This window comes from Eriocheir sinensis, chromosome 51, assembly GCF_024679095.1.
Source record: "Eriocheir sinensis breed Jianghai 21 chromosome 51, ASM2467909v1, whole genome shotgun sequence".
Lineage (NCBI taxonomy): Eukaryota > Metazoa > Arthropoda > Malacostraca > Decapoda > Varunidae > Eriocheir > Eriocheir sinensis.
Window position 1 is genome coordinate 1111999 of NC_066559.1, and position 17471 is coordinate 1129469.

The window sequence follows — 17471 nt, forward strand, 5'->3', positions numbered from 1 at the left end:
AGCTTTTGATATGGTGTGGCGTGAAGGTTTGTGGTACAAGTTGGTGAAGGAAAAGGTGAATGGGAAAATATTTAATGTAATCAGAAACATGTATGACAACATCAGGTCTTGTGTCATGCTGAACCAACAGACATCAGACACCTTTGTATGTAATGCAGGGTAAGGCAGGGAGAAAATTTGTTGCCATTGCTGTTTGCTTTTTATATAATGATACTGAAAATAAATTGCTTGAAATTAATTGTAATAATGTAGATTTTGGTGAAGATTTCTTAAATTCATACCTAAGACTTCTGGTATTAATGTATGCAGATGATACAATTATTGTGTGTGATAGTGAGGAGGGAATGCAACAACCCTTGACTGTTTTGAATTTGTACTGTAAGCAATGGAAACTACAACTTAACTGCAACAAAACAAAAATACTAGTCATATTTAGTAGGGGAAGAGTCAACACTGATAACTACAAATTTGAATTTGGAGGTGAAAACATTGAAGTAGTGGAAGACTATAAGTATCTTGGTGTGTTATTTAATTACAAAGGAAGATTCCGTAAAGACGAGCTGGAGCTTAAAGAACAGGCAACACGGGCAATCTATTCACTGATAGGAAAGTGTAGGAAATTTGACTTGCCAGCTGACATGCAAACTGAACTATTTAATACCACGGTGTTGCCCGTACTGACTTATGCTTCAGAGATTTGGGGATTTTACAGAGTTAGAGAGTTAGAGTCTTTGCATATGAAATTTTTAAAACAGGCATTGGGAGTTCATAAGAATACTGGCAATGACATGGTATATGGTGAACTAGGAGTATTTCCACTTGACATACATATAAAGAGCAGCTTTAAGGGTTAATGAAAGACTAAGCCACCATTAGGAGAAAACCTAACCTGCCAACTTCTTTTTCATTGGTATGCAACATGTTTTTTTTTATTTTTTTATTACCATTACTGAAACTTTCTGGATTGTATCCTTACAGTGTGGTAACAAACATCCCTCATGGACCAGAAGATCAGCTGGAGTGTGAAGGTGATCGCAACCTATGGTGATGATGATGCAGCGTCCAATTTTCAGTGCCATTTGCTTCTTTCTCTAATCTTCCCTAAAGGTTGTTACAAAAAGTAGACATGCTGATTCAATCAATTTTATCAACAGTATTTCTTGTTATTTATATCTTATTCCAATTTTCAGAAACTAACAAATTGGGTAACATGTAGCATATAGCACTAGTTTACAAGGCAATTACTGAAAACCTTATTTCCCTTAAGCAATAATTTGTTAAAAACAGCACAAATGACATACACATGTACTATAAATACTGAATTTTGTCACATTCAAGGATGGCCAGAGGGAGGTATAACCACAGCTGGCAAGAAATAGGATCTAACTTGTGCATGAAGTCTTGCCACCTCAGGATCATCTTGTCCAAGACTTTTCATGACATGCTCAAACTGGATGGCTCCTGGAAAGGATAATAAAACTTACTTGAAAACTTTTCTTCCTTCATTAATGGCATACATAAAAAAAAGGTCTTTCAAAGAGCTTATCCATCTAACTCATTTGTTCTTTGAAAATTCAGTTGGGATAATCTAGAAGCTTCTGCAATTTCCTGTATTGTAATACCCTCAGGATCAGCAGGGGAGGTGGTGGCTGAGTGGTCAGTGTGTAGGTGCCGTGTTGCTGAGGACCTGGGTTTGAGTCTCGCCTGCCACTACAAGCAGACAATTTTCAGTCATCTCCGTTTTGAGTGGCCTAAGACTACCTACAAACTGTCCTGATGACCACCTATCAACCCAAGCTCAGGCAAAACTCTCTGAGGAGGATCAAGCAGAGATCCAGGGGGCAGTATGAGCCAAGCAATAATAGCAGCCCCCAGCTGCCCCCAAAGAAAACAAATATATAATAAAAAAAACTTCCCTGTGCCACTAGCAGGCTGGGGCCACCCAAAAGGCCCATTCATGAACAAGCTTACCTGCCAAATGTAAACAAAAATAATAATAAAAAAAAGGACAAGCTCATGTTATGTTATAGCATAATGACATACCTACTAAAAACCTCTGGGTGCTTCTGCATTGGTGTCTCCGTCCTGGATTTTTGCCACACATGGTTTGAAATACATGCAGGTCCTCAGACAGAATGCTTATTGTGAACCTTAGGTAGGTAGGTAGATAGCAGAGAAGTCTATAAGTCCTCTGTGTCTACAATCAGAAGGAATGGTGCATATGACCTTGGTTTCATGTGTCAAAAGTGATTGAATTTCCTCTATATAGTAGTTACTTGCTTGATATAAAGGTGTTACTTTTTGCTTTTATAGTTTTAAAATGCAAGATTAAGTAAATTTAAGAAACAAAATTATCATCTTTACTACTTCTACTATATTTTGTTTTCAAATGCACAGCTACAAACACTGCACATCTTCCCTAATAGTAAAATATTTAGTTTCCATAAGTCACTGACAAGGACAAACTGCCATAACCATGCGTGTGCTACCTTGGGATGTTTTCTTTCCTAATGCCTTCACTAAAGCATTTTCATACTCCTCATTCAGCATGTGTTACTTTCATAAGATCTATGTATGGCTTGCAGCAATTTTTCTTTATTAAAGCATTGCTACCTTACAGAACAACTTTCTGTGAAGAGGTATGGCTTCAAAATAAAGTTTGTTTTTCTGTGTCAATCTTTCCCCTTACCAACTCCATCCTGGGTGAAGCCGTAGTTACTGATGACCTTGGTGGTGACCTGAGTGACCAAGGGGAATACTCTTGTCATGAGTGCTACCATGTCATTGCCGGCCGCCTCCCGGGCTGTCTCCAGGGCCTCCACCACCTCCCCCCCGGTCAGGGCAGCCAGGATCTCTTGCAAAGCAGCTGAAAACAAATTCCTTTCAGCAACAACTTATAGGATGTTTTGTTTTTCTTACTTGCATGAGTACTGATCTTGTACATGAAACATACATGTCTTTTTTTCAGATACAGTCGTCCCTCAAACAGTACGGTTTTCAATAGTGCGGTTTTGGTTTTATACGGATTGTCATGGAAGAATTTTTTTAGGATTTTAAAATTTTTATCCATGTCGCACAAAGTGGCCATGGCGTGAGTGGCAACACTGTTCTACCAAAATACCTGCTGAAAGCACGCCAAAGCCTTCGAGAAAGGTGCAGAAGAATTCAGATTTAGGATAAGTTACGTTGCGGTAGGAGAGCATACCACGTGAATGAGAGCAGTGTTCGCTGTATCTATCATAGTGTAAAAGAAATTTTTGCCGCAGAAGCTGCCAGTGCTCCAAGAGTGGAGATAAAGGCCATCCTTTTACTAAGCCTCGTCTTTGCTATAGTAACGGCGTCTCACTTGCAGCAAAATGGCGTACGCTGATCTTCCTGGCGACGTTTAACATGCATAACTAGCTGTCCTGGCTGACGAACTCCTTACAACAGAAGATGAAAAGGAAGCTGCAGTGGTTATGGTGGCACAGAGAAGTGAAATGCAATGGAAACACTTATATGTGTTTGTTTGGGCTGTCATATTTGCCGATGACGTCATCACAGCACGAAGGCGCTCCACGTGCTACGGCTGCATTTGAGAGGGAATCAGGACTCTCGGAATGTCCCGAGTGCTCTCAAACGCTCCCCCCCCCCCCCCTCTCTCTCTCTCTTTTCGTATCAGTGAGGTGTCAATCTTTCGCCTCCATATTATAGTTAAGGGACGAAATACATGTCCCTTACCCATAATATGAAGGCGGAAAAACTTAAAAGTAAAGAAAAAGTGGTAAAGGTTGTGAAAAGGCATATTATACATACGCACAGTTTTTGTGTCGGCGGCGGTGGCAGTGTTGCCAACGATCCGGTTAGCGATGGTACGTTTAGTTAGCGATTAGCCCACGCATGTGAGACCAGGTCCACCACGCGTGGTTATTATTATTATTTTTTTTAGAACACGCACCTTTACCCAAAGGACTCTGTGAAGGTTTGGGTCGGGTATGGTATTAGGTAAAGGTGCGTGTTCAAAAAAATAAAATAAAATAAAACAAATAAATAAATAAATAACCACACGTGGTGGACCTGTGCGTGGGCTAATTGCTAACTAAACGTACCATCGCTAACCGGATTGTTGGCAACACTGCCACCGCCACCGCCACCAAAACAGCGTGTATGTATAATATGCCTTTTCACAACCTTTACCACTTTTTCTTTACTTTTAAGTTTTTCCACCTTCATATTATGGTTAAGGGACATGTATTTCATCCCATAAGTATACTATGGAGGCGCGTAGTGAATCCCCACAACTACCGTATTTATTTGTATCATTTGTTTTGGGGAAATCACCACTATTTGAAAGGGCAAGGGGGAAAAATAAACAAGAACCAGTGATTTGTGAGAAAAATAAATGTCAGATTAATCTGAATCACATCAAAATCTAGAAGAAGAGATAGTTTGGGAATTGGAGGATGACCTAGAGCAAAAACTTGCTTTTAATTGCATGAACTGTCAATAAGTTTCAAAGTCCATAGTGCCACGGGTGTAAAACTTAATAAATACCGTTACGCTTTGGCTCCCCTCAGAGAACACGTCTCTTTGCCCATCCCCACATGAAGAGGAGGCCATCAAGAGTCAGATACACCCCAGGTTTGGCAGAACATGTTGCAGAAAAACTCTCTTCGGTGACACAATGGCTAAAAACTGTTGAGGCCGAACATTTCATCATCTTTGGTCCCAGGCTTTTCAACTGCCTGCCAAGAGAAATCAGGGACATGACAAAATGCACTATAGATACATTCAAAAGGAGCCTTGATACCTTCCGAAAAACATACCAGACGAGCCTCCTATTCCACATAACCCATGCCCATGGGGCGCAGTATCAAATTGTATAATTGACCAACTACAGTACAAAAAGAAAGAAAAATGTGGAGGCGGTGGACTTTCAAGTTGGCCGTGGTGATTCCACCAGAACTTCCGACAAGTAAGACAAGTAGTCTACCTTTTGCTTTGTCGGCAGTAAAGTTTTCTGGGAAGCCTTCCACCTCACCCGTGGCCATGGCAGCACTCCTCCTGCGGCAAGCCGAGGCCTGACACGGAGTCAGGAAAGCCTGGAGAGTGGAAACTGTGGTTGTTGGTGCTGAAGGGAAGTGACGGCTTGGCTGGAGTCTGGAAAGTCCTTGGTCTGCTTCCACTCCGTTAGCGTTTTAAGGGACTAGGCAGGTCATGGAACAGTGGCCTCTAGAACCCCAAAGGTGTGGGTTGTTGTTGCTGTTCTTCAGTGTGTCAGCGGGGGCTCAGGCCGCAGGAGTCCTTGAAACAAATCACTTGCTCTTGCTCTTGCTGTACAGGTTGGAGAGTCAGGCCTTCGTATCGGCACAACCTGTAAAAATAAAACAAAACAAGCAGTATCCATTACAAAACTTCCGATTACCTATTTCTTGCACACCATATCTTTTCCAGAAAACTCTTCATGGCTTCTATAATTTTCTCATTTGCTTCAGCACTCAATCCCAGCAGCAGCAGCATCCATTCCCTCTCTGTTCTTGCAATCCTCCCATTCACATCCCAGCCCATCTCACTCAGTGCCACCCTCATCATCTCCGTCCTTTCTCTCCGGTACCTCCCACACACCAGTATCACATGCGCGACAGTTTCATCCACACCCCCGTCACACATCTGACACACTTTGCTGCGGGATTCAGACCACCTGTAATTTCTTGGATTCACATTCATACACTGCGCTCGAGCTTGGAAGAGAAGATCACCACCCAGGCTTCCATCATACCAGCTGACACACTGCGGGGCATCCTTTTCCCTGTACCACTCCAAAGTACTCTTTCGCTCCATCACATGCTTCCACCTCCTCAGACTGTCGCCTTTCACCACACTGTCTATCTCTTTCTTCCACTTTCTCACATCCCATTCTCGACCCTCACTGCTCCTGTCAATCACCTTCCATTCCAAGAAACGCCTCCCTTCCTCTCTGCTCACCCACCTGACTCACATACCACTGTCACCAACCATTCTCATGCAGTTCTTAATCCATTTGCTCTCATGCACACTCCACGAGTAAACCTTCCGTGCCAGTCTCGCGTCATCCATTCGTTCCAATCTGACTTTGTATCTAAGGGTAGCCTTCCTAAATCTTTCCCTAAAGGTACTCCACCCCATATCACCCCTCAAAGCTTCCACCGCTGCATACCTTGGTGCATTTGAAGCTAACCGCCTTCACAAGACAAATCAGAGGGTTACGTCACCTAAATTACAGGGAACGTCTGCAGAAACTGGGGCTCTATTCACAACAAAAAAGAAGGGAGAGGTATCGGGCCATATACTTATGGAAAATTTTAGAAGGTCTGGTGCCAGACCCCACACACAATGCACTGCAAAAGCACGTTAATCAGCGGACCGGACAAAAGTGCAGCAGAAGATCCCTCCCCACAAGAGTCCCAGGTGGAGGCATGACCCTGCTGGCCTTGAAGGGCCACGAATCTTTAACAGCCTGCCTAAGGAAGTCCGAAACCTAACAGGTTGCCCGGTAAACAGGTTTAAGAATGGGCTGGACAAGCTGCTACAAACAGTCCCAGACGAACCTCCAGTGCCGGGCTACACCTCAAGATGTAGGACTTCCAACACGATACCGGACCAAATCGCCCTGTTGAGCAAGGATGGCAGGACCGGGAGCAGCGGTGGACCACCACGACTGTGAGGCGGGGCCTCTAAACAACACCAAGTAAGTAAACCTATACCTGGCTCTCGTGTCCACATACATACTCCTAATGATTCGCACTATCTTATCACTCAATCCTACTTTCTCCAATACCTTGCACATCACCTCCCTGTTTACTCTATCATACGCTTTCTCAATATCAAGAAACCCAAGATACAATGGACTTCCATTCCTCTTTTTCCTATCTATCATCTCATTTACCACATACATATTGTCCTCTGCCCTCCTGTCTGTGCGAAAACCATTCTGCTCCTCACCCAGCATTCTCTCTCTCTTTCAATCCACTTACACAGCCTTTCATTCAACACAGCACAGAAAATCTTTCCCACCGTATTTGCCAGGGCTATCGGCCTTTAATTCTTCAGCTCTTTCTTACTCTTATGCCCTCCCTTGTGTATCTGGGATCTTGATCTTGATGTCACAGGTGGCTTGGGATTTCTCCCCAGCCAGGCCTTTGTATCGGCAGCTCCTGTGAAAAGAAAACAAAACATGCGGAAAGTCTATGTTCTTCTCGGGGCAAGATATCATTCCCTACATCTTGCACGCCACATGCCCTCCAATAACTCTTTCACTGCCTCAATCACTCGTCCACTAGTCTCTCCACTGAGCCTCAGCAGCAGCAGTCCTCCCATTCACTCCACGTCCCATCTCACTCAGAAACACATGCATCATCTTCGTTCTCTCCCTGTCATACTTCTTACACAGCACTACATGCTACACGGTCTCGTCCACACTCCTGTCACACATCTGGCACACTTTGCTGCGGGACTCAGACCATCAATAGTTCCTTGCATTCACATCCAGACACTGCGTCCTCCCTTCTCCCTTGTTGTTTACCTGCAACAATAAACTATCAATCAATCACTGCGCTCTAGCACGGAAAAGAAGATCACCTCCCAGGCTTCCCTCATACCACACCTCACACTTTGGGGCCTCTTTCTCCCTGTACCAGTCTAAGGTTTCCTTTCTTTCCATCTCATTCTTCCACTTGCTCAATCCCTCATCTTTAACTGCCATATCTATCACATTCTTAAATTCCACTTTAATTCTTACATCCCACTCAAACCCCTCTCCATTTCTGTTTGTTACTCTCCATTCAAGTACATTCTGCCTATCTTCAAAGGGTCGGTACACCCACCTACTTAGCATAACATTCCTGTCTATCATTCGCCCACATTTATTAGCCCATTTGCCATCTCTTATGTTCCACAAGGGAAGGGTGTCGAGTATGCGCAAGTGGGGGAATTTAAAAAAAGTAATGTATTTGGATCATTTTCAGGCCGATATAGAAAACATAGGGGCTATGGCCCCCCTAGCCCCCCCCAAGAAAATGGAGCCCTGCATACATTGATCCGTGCCTCGTTGCTCATTAGCTAGTGAATCGGTACCCCAAGCCCAAGGGGTATCGGTTGTTAGACAGGACCCAGCCGCAATCGAAGATCCACGAATGCGTAGTGAATGTGTAGCTCAAAACTCATACTAGGGGGGTACTTGTGGTCGCGGTGTCCAGCAGGTATACAAATCATGATAAATAACACACACACACACACACACACACACACGAAAAGAGGGGCGGGGCCCAACGTCTGTTACGTCACACTACAGGGCGGGGCGTGTGGGAGCAAGGAGCCTCCTCCTTCCCGCCCGCTGCCTCACACCCTCGCCGGCCGCCCTCCGCTCACACGCATTCACGCACACAGGTAAGGAGTCCTGTACACCGGCCCTTTTCCCAAACACTTGCATTGATTAATATATAACTTTCTGTAGGCACGTATCCATTAGTTTGAAAACTAAAGCTGATCATCCTTTATCACCCAGTTTTGGAACACGATTCAGCTTCCTGATTGTTACATAATGGTTTTGTTGCCTACCGGTACCATAATTTACACGAAAATGTGCCCTCCTCTCAACTAAGAAGTGTGAAGATTTGTATGAAAAGCAATGAAACTTTTCTTTCTTTATGGTCAACATCAATGAAACTTTATAATTCCTTTAATTATGTCCAAGTCGAGGAGTGCGGCGCGGGGTACTGTATAGCTTTAGTGGGCGGTCACCGTGCACCTCCTGAGAATTTGGGCCACCTTGATTATGTTTTGTCACATGGTATAGAAGAAAATAGATTCGGCTGATAAAAAAAAAAAATCGTCGGCATCAAATGAATGCGTCCTAATGAAATTACCTGTTGAATGCTCCTCTGCAGTGATTTTTTTTTTCAATGCGTGTGTTATTAGTGTGTGATCTTTTTGTTAGCATTCGCACAAAGAAAACCCTTCCTATTGGATAGCGAGGAAACTGTGGGTAGAAAACTTACCCTATAAATATTACCGAAAAAAGGGTGACACGTACTGCTGTGCGATGTATTAAAATAGTTTGCGTTGAATAAACGAAAACTTGCTCGTCTAACGGCTTCATAAGCATATAACAAACACTACAGAACACCTCTCCTCTTCTGATTCAGGAATAATTATAAATGAACGAAAAGATCTGCGTGTGCATCACCTTGGGCGAATAATCTTTACTATTCAACATCTTCACCGGTAACTCTTATGTAACCCTCTCAGCTGATCAGCGCCACGTCGCTACTCCAAGCTAAGAACAGCCAGAGGAAAGTGAAAATTAAAGTGAAGGGCACAGGGTATGTCTTGAAGAGAGAGAGAGAGAGAGAGAGAGAGAGAGAGAGAGAGAGAGAGAGAGAATTACATAGAGAATCAGACCACACAGACCCCATGATCCAGACTAGGTAGTCTGTCCTTAAACCTAAGTGAATCTGCACTAATCAGATGGCTCCAAAACGTTGCTTTTCTACTCTAGTTAATATTAAGTTCAAGGTAGTGACGGTCGAGCTTGTTTTTAAAGGAGTCAATCGTGTTTCACTGGACCACTGATGGTGGGAGCTTATTCCATTCTCGCACTACAACGTTGGTGAAGAAAAATTTGGTGCAGTCTGAATTTACTTGTCTACATTTGAGTGTTATGCCATTGTTCCTCGTTCGGGTGTGCTTTGTTCTTTCTTTAACCTGTAAGACAATTTTCTCTCCTTGACTGTTTAATTTCGCTATTAAACCACGGTGGGCTTTTATTGGTGTTATTTCGCTTCTCGCACAAGGGGACGAATGTGTTCTGCTGAGTGAGTAAATGATTTTTAAAGCTTAGCCAGGCTTCCTCTACATTGCCGTCATCTGATAGTTGTATTTCTGTTAGTTTTTGTCGGATTTCTACGAAGTTAGCTCTTTTGAAATTGGGCACCTTTACTTTCTTTTCAGTCACTGATGTTTGAGCTCTAATGTCGACGCGCACTAATTTATGATCGCAAGAACCGAGGTGTTCTCCTATCGTGACATTACTGACCAGGTTATCTTGGGTCGTTATAACAAGGTCGAGTATGTTATTTTGTCGAGTTGGTTCAGAAACCATTTGGCTTAGATAAATTTCTTCTAAAAATTCGATCATTCTGTGACTCGCCATCTGTACCTGACAGTGTCGCCCAGTCGATATGAGGGAGGTTAAAGTCTCCTAATATCAGTGAGTCGCTGTTATTAAGTGACTGCCTTAAGACGCTGTACATTTCAATGTCGTCATCAAGTGATTGCCCGGGAGGCCTGAAGTTGACAGATATATTTAAATTGACTTTTGCAATGAGAGAGAGAGAGAGAGAGAGAGAGAGAGAGAGAGAGAGAGAGAGAGAGAGAGAGAGAGAGAGAGAGAGAGAGAGAGAGAGAGAGAGAGAGAGAGAGAGAGAGAGAGAGAGAGAGAGAGAATTTTTCACCTGCGAAACAGCAGCTGAGACAGAAAAAAAAAAAACCGTACACGGGAAATACGGGAACAAAACAATAGCAGAGGTAGCACAAGCAGAGGGCGAGGGGGAGCTAGACAGTCGCCTGAAGAGTTGAGTTACGGCTCTCAGCGGCATCATATTGCACACCTGCGTTGTATCTGAGCACCTGTGTGTGACGCCCCAAAACCAGCCCCGTCCCCCCCCCCTCTCTCTCTCTCTCTCTCTCTCTCTCTCTCTCTCACACACACACACACACACACACACACACACCGCTCTGATAGATTAGTGGTAGAGCTCTGTGCTGCCAGGCTTCACGGTCTGGCAGGCGGGAGTTCGAGCCTTGTTCAGCTGCAGACCCTGGATTTTTTCACTGAGGAGCGGTTACTTTCCTCGTTAAGCAAAGAGGATGGGGTGTGTGGTGTGTGAAGGTTCCGGTAGTACACAGAGATCGACTATGAACTTGCTCTGGTCTAGAAGAAACCGTCCAAGTGAATCAAGAATGAGTTCCCGGGGGCAGCATGAGCCAAGAATAAATGGCGCCACTATAAAAACTGCCTGCTCCATGACGGACTTGGGCCGACCACCAGGCCCCTGATGAAAACCTACCGGCGTTATAGGCGAACACATAAAAAAAAAAAAAAAAAAAAAATATATATATATATATATATATATATATATATATATATATATATATATATATATATATATATATATATATATATATATATATATATATATATATATATATATATATATATATATATATATATATATATATATATATATATATATATATATATATATATATAATTTGCTGGTGATGACGAGTTCAGCTCGTGATCAAGCCGCGAGTGAATCACACACACACTGGGCATTTGATATGGGTGGGAAATTTTCCCCTTAAACTCGCCCTCCATATAAAATTATATTATGACCAAATATTTTTTTGTGTGGTTTACGAGTATATAATTATATGTATTTCATTATCTTTTTGTTCGTGGTGGCCTGCGCAACCAATATGCAGAAGAATGTATCCTCCAGATTTTGTCAAGTATACTGAGGTGTGTAGGTTTGGCACCCAAAGTATAGTGTAACAGCAGGGCCACGTTGTTAAAAACTCTCTCTCTCTCTCTCTCTCTCTCTCTCTCTCTCTCTCTCTCTCTCTCTCTCTCTCTCTCTCTCTCTCTCTCTCGACTCTAGATTGGAAAGTGCCCATCTTTAGTCTTATCAGCGGAGGACTAAGGCTGGGGTGGCGTAACACCTTTCTGGTACACATTAAGCAATCAGCTGAGTATTAAGTACTGCCCGCCTCTTAACGATGGTAACAATTTTTTGAGCATTCATTTATAATCAGATGGCCTATAATTAATTCTCTCTCTCTCTCTCTCTCTCTCTCTCTCTCTCTCTCTCTCTCTCTCTCTGACGTCCTCCCTCCCTTGCAGCATGTCTGACGAACAGCCCGCCGCCCCACTCGAGGCCGAGGCCCCCGCATGCCCGGAGACCAACACGGCCCTGCAGCACTGGTGAGACACACACACACACACACACACACACACACACACACACACTTACTCATTTATTAGCCTCACTATACAATAAATTTTTTTTTGCCTATCACACACACACAAACGTTATGAGCAGTGCTAGAGATCCAGCCACACAACCAGTTCCACCACCACCCCCGCACCCATCTGAGTGACACCCTTGCGTCGCCTAACACATGAATCATCTACCTGCCAAGGCCTACTTGCCGCCTTGCATTACAGAAACTCCTGCTGACCTGTTTTCTTATTTTGTGCCTCAGTAATGAAACACCGTTATGCGAGAAAATATGTTCTTTGCAACTCACATGACGGGGAAAATGCATTAGTAGTAGTAGCAACAGCAGCAGCAGCAGCAGTAGTAGTAGTAGTTGTAGTGGTAGTAACAGTAGTAGTAGTAGAAGTAGTAACAGTAGTAGGTAGTAATAGTAGTAGTAGTAGTAGTAGTAATAGTAGTATATAGCAAATATATGGTAGTAGTAACTTAAAACCACGAATGACGGGGCTTCAGTGTTAAGGGGAGAGGGAAGGAGGGCACCCCTCATTACAAGGTGTTTGTGGTGTGTCGCGTGCCCTTGGTAGCTGCACGCCCTGGGCCGGCGGATGCTACGATCCCTGATTTTCCATCCCTCTTGGCACGCTACATTGTTAAACTTGGCCTCAACGGACCGAGTACCTTACGACGGCGCCCTCAAGGAGATGGGTGTTTGGGGCACGGTGCCAGCCAAGGAACTCAGATAGATATACTCCTTGGTGGCAGCAGCAGTCTGGGAGGAGGTGCTATTACGATTAGGGTGCAGAGGGGTGAAGGGTCGGTTGAGAAGGGACGGGACGCCGCGCATCACGATAATTGTTATGTAATGTACAGTAGGTTAAGGTCAAGTATATATGGAGAGAGAGAGAGAGAGAGAGAGAGAGAGAGAGAGAGAGAGAGCGCACGGAACAAGGTATGATTGACCTCCACCGACGAGATGGACAACAGAGAGGCCATAGACAATAGAATATAATTACTCATATAAATCATCTCACAGCTTAAACACTGACCATGAAAACAAACGTGGTGGACTATAATAATTATATAAGCCTTAAAAATATAAGTATACTCAAAAAAGCTGCGTTGAGTACAGTGGGTTGAGAGGAGGGAAGGGGTGGGAGGCTGGGTACACACGAGGCAGCAGCTGTGAAGGTTACCCAGCATCCCTCTTGTTGCCATGCTCGCCTTGCCTTGCCCTCCCACCCCCACCCGTGACCCACATCTTTCCTAGGTAGCACAGGGTTCTGATAGCGCCGTCGTGCAGCACACCTCTGAATTATCATTTTCCCTCTTATATCTGGCTTATTACGACCCATTTGCGATAGCGTAAGAAATATTTGTATGTATGTATGTATGTATGTATGTATCAGGTAGCCAGAGACATGGTAGTGTTGTTATCTAGCACATTTTTCCCATGATTTTCCCGTCCTATTGCAACCAAGGAACCAGGGATGTGCTTTGCTGAGGAAGCGAGGGAGGGAGAGCAACGGAGGCATGGGCTGAGCGCTTGGAGCCAGGGAAATGAATGCAACGGACGCCGTCGCCGTGTTATATAAGGGCACATGTGTGGTTAGGTAACGCGCTAGCAGGGTGAAGGGCGGAGATAGACACGTGTGGACTTCTCTCGCCAACGCTTCATCGACCGACTACTCTCCTAATCTTTCCAAACCCGCAGGCTGTCCGTCATTTTGGCCATGGCGGTCAAGGGATAAATGTCAAAGCTGTAAGACTATCATCCACTATACTACAGATTTAATTGATGTCGGTTGAAGAAGCTATACGGCTGTTGTTTGTTAAGGCTTTATATGGAGATAACGTAAGCTCCTCAGTGTCTGAAGGACCGGAGTGGGTATTCTAATCGTTCCGCTTCTCACATAACCGATATTCAAAGGCCGAAATCGCGTTTTCATGAGTGTTTTTTAACGTTCATGGTGCAGAAGCTTTGTCAAACTACCGCCAGGGTCATAAAACTACCCCATAGCTGCGAAGAATACCTTGTCAAATAGAGGTGTGTATAAGTGTATGTGAGAATAAGGGTTTTGGCAAATATATACGTGAAAAGTTTGTGTGCGGACGTCTGACATCACGCAGGGGAACACGTTTCACACTTCGTTAGAGAAAAAATCCTACAGAAAAGATGTAGATTAGAATGGTTACAAAAAGTATAGATCAGAATAGTTATGAAAGGTGTAGGTACTGACATCTTCGGGGACCGTGACAACTAACCGTCCTTGTGGATATTGAGGTGGTAACAGGTGCGATGTGCTATTTTCATCAATTGAGATAGAACCATTTTTTAACGTGAGAGAGAGAGAGAGAGAGAGAGAGAGAGAGAGAGAGAGAGAGAGAGAGAGAGAGAGAGAGAGAGAGAGAGAGAGAGAGAGAGAATGTTATCATGACTATTGGCATTACGTCATTTACACGCATAAGATTGACATCATAATATTTCTGGGTCATGAAAGGTAATAAACAGCACATTCCTTGGGTGTTAGAGCAGAACGAAATAAGGCACATTCGAATAGTATACACACGACACACGATGACTCCCAAATGTAGCTATCTTTACTTGTGTGTCCGCAGGTATTAGTATCATTTATTCATGGAAGTCTTATATCCAATGATTTTTGTTCGCAGCTCGTTTAGCTCGTCTAACCTAACATTCAACAAGTATATAAAAAAATTAAAAAAACTAGCTTCCATACAATTGTCATATATAGGTCAAGCAAGATATTATTTTCGCCCAATTTAAGCTCTCTGTAAGAAAAATAAAAGCATTAAAAGTTATGGCTTAGTTAGCTACCATACCCTTTGCTTTCGCAGCGTGACAGAGAACGGGGAAACGAACTGCGCGGCGTTGCTGGAGGCCCACCAGGAGTGTCTCCGGAAGCTGGGTGTGCAGGTTTGACAGGTGAGCGGGGGGTGTCGTCTAGGGTCATGGCTGGGGAAGAAGCAGGAAGCCTTTAATATCGCATTGTATTTATTTGTATTTAGTCAAGATTACTTAACACACCAGGAATAAGGTAAAAGTAAGTTGGGGACATAGTTGCCCGTGGCCTCGTTGCTCAGAGGTAAAAAATAAATATACTTCATTTTTTACTTGTATCGCCTCGTAGCTTCTCTTTTTATATCCTATCTGCTTTTTCACACGCTGTGCTTTTCAGTGGCGTCATACTGTCTGTCCTCACTATAGCTTTCATAATGTTTCTATTTTTTTCTTGCTTGAATCACTTATTTTCTACTCCTTTTCCTTGGATTTTTTTTTTTTTTTTTACAGTAAAGATTATTGAAGCATTTGTGCTCTCTCTCCAGCACTGTCAGGAACACTTGTTAGTTTTACAATTCCCATTTCTCTTTGCCTAATACTGTCACTATTGAGGTTATCAAATCTCATAATCAATGCATTCTACAATTAGGTGTTGTACCGTTTCTTTCTCTCTTGTCCTGCAGCTTCAGCTCTGGTTTTCCCCGTCCCTATTCCTACCATTTATCTCCGGGGTTTCTGTTCTTGCTTTAAACAACAACTAGCTCCTCTAGTCCCAATCCCTCTGGCTTCTACTTCCTCCTGTACAGCTTTAGGGTGCGTTCCCACCAAACCATTCAATTCAATTCCATTCCATTCAATTCATTGTCATTCATGAGTGGCTATGATGGATCACCTTAATTCCTATGTAAGCGTTCCCACCGGGTCATTCAATTCAATTCCATTCCATTCAATTCCTGGCCATTCTCATTCAATGATGCATCTGGTTCCATTTTTCTCTCTTGAATGACAATCATTCGACTATAATATATAATAATTTTGCAGGTAGCGCCATGTATATTGTCTAATATTTATATTTTTCTGCTAATTTTCATAACTTAATATTCGTGTAAGAAACAATCTGCAATTATCTATATTAATTACAGGTCTATTACGTGTTTGGTTCTCGTATTGAACGTGTTCAGTTGTCGTTGCCATCACAGAGCAACCGCTTCAGTTGTGCTTGTGCTGTCGTCATCGAAGCATGGACGTGGAACAATTAATAAGTTTAGTGCAAGACCGGCGGCCCATATTCGATCCCAGCGATCCTTTGCACCGCAATAGGGATGCTATTTCTGAATGGAGAGCCTCAGTAACTCGACCAACTGCTTAAATTTCTCCTTGTCAATCCTGAAGAAATCATGAAATTTATCTGGATTATTGAGCAAATCTGGGAACAAATGTGCAAATGTCCCAAATTGTGCTCTCCTGCTATTAATGGGATGCATCCACATATTCCTTTGTTTCCTACGCCTTCTACGCCGCTGCAACAACAACAATGTTATTCTTGCTAGGTCACTGACGTCCATCTCGCACGAAGGCTTATTGCATACTAGATGACCTGAATGAAAAGTAAGCTGATGGCGTTGGTTGGAACGGTGTTCATTCAAAAAGAATTGAATGACGTGAATTGAATGGAATTGAATTGAATTGAATGGTTTGGTGTTGTTTATTTTCCATTTGTTCCCTCCTGCCATTCCCCCAGTACATTGCTTTTGATATTCCTTTTCATACCCTTCCTCTCCATTTCATTCCACTCTTCAAATTTTCTGTCCTTTTCCACCTCTCTACCGCGTTCCTCCAGGTATAGATTTATTTTTAGCATTCTGTATTGTTAGCTTGTCATTTTCTTGAATCCTAGTTTGTCTTTAAAATTCATTCTTTGGAAGTGCTCCAGCCCATATGTATCCCCCCTTATGGCCTCTACTGCTGTATGCTCCAAGGGGTTCCTAATCCCCAGCTGCCTACTCTTTTCTGTTTACCTTTTCAAGCTGTATTGTGTTACTTCTGATCTATAAAGGTAATATGGTAACCGCCACCCTTTAACTATAAACATGCAGTAAGTCTGGTTCTCCCCGTGGCAGGTGGTGGCTGAGCCGCCTCCAGGATGCCGGTCAGACCATCGCGGCCCACCACGCTCTGCCATGCCCTCACCGGTGACAGCGGCGGTGGCGGTACCAGAGGCGGACCTAGGGGGCGTCGGTGCCCACCGCCTGCTGCGTCTGTACAGTTACATTAACATTGGACATATGATGACTTCCTTTTAATAAATAATTATAAAACTTAAAAAGGCAAGCTCTTTAACTATGTGGAACTTTTGTGTTAAGAACGGGAGTGTACAGGTGTGCTCAAATCCGTTTGCTTCCAGTTGACCCAAGAAGCCCCGCCTGCTATCCTCCTACTGACTCCACCTAAATATGTGGGATTGGCTGGCTAGGGAAGTGGGAGGTGCAGTGCACTCCGTCAAAGTTCGTTTGGTGACGAGGGTGGGGGCAGAGTATATACTCTGGGTGGGGGTAGGTAGGTGGACAGCAGCACGGAGGTCAAGGCCACAGGCTCTTCCTCGTACCTCGGGATTAGCGGGTGAAGAAAATGGCGCGCGCGCGCACACACACACA

At 43.6% G+C, this 17471-nt stretch overlaps 1 protein-coding gene and 1 long non-coding RNA gene across 2 annotated transcripts; one reads left to right on the plus strand and one right to left on the minus strand.

The window, feature by feature from the left end:
- Positions 1-1129: 1129 nt before the first annotated feature.
- Positions 1130-6190, minus strand: LOC126982485 (protein C10-like). The gene is made up of 3 exons (XM_050834545.1): positions 4973-6190; positions 2690-2866; positions 1130-1461 (listed from the first exon to the last, which is right to left on the minus strand). Exons 1-3 carry the CDS (start codon positions 5028-5030, stop codon positions 1334-1336), a joined length of 363 nt encoding a protein of 120 aa, XP_050690502.1. The 5' UTR covers positions 5031-6190; the 3' UTR covers positions 1130-1333.
- A 2094-nt stretch (positions 6191-8284) lies between these two features.
- Positions 8285-17143, plus strand: LOC126982486 (uncharacterized). The gene is made up of 4 exons (XR_007735197.1): positions 8285-8403; positions 11921-12001; positions 14874-14961; positions 16938-17143. It is a non-coding gene; the product is annotated as an uncharacterized LOC126982486 (long non-coding RNA).
- Positions 17144-17471: the final 328 nt, after the last annotated feature.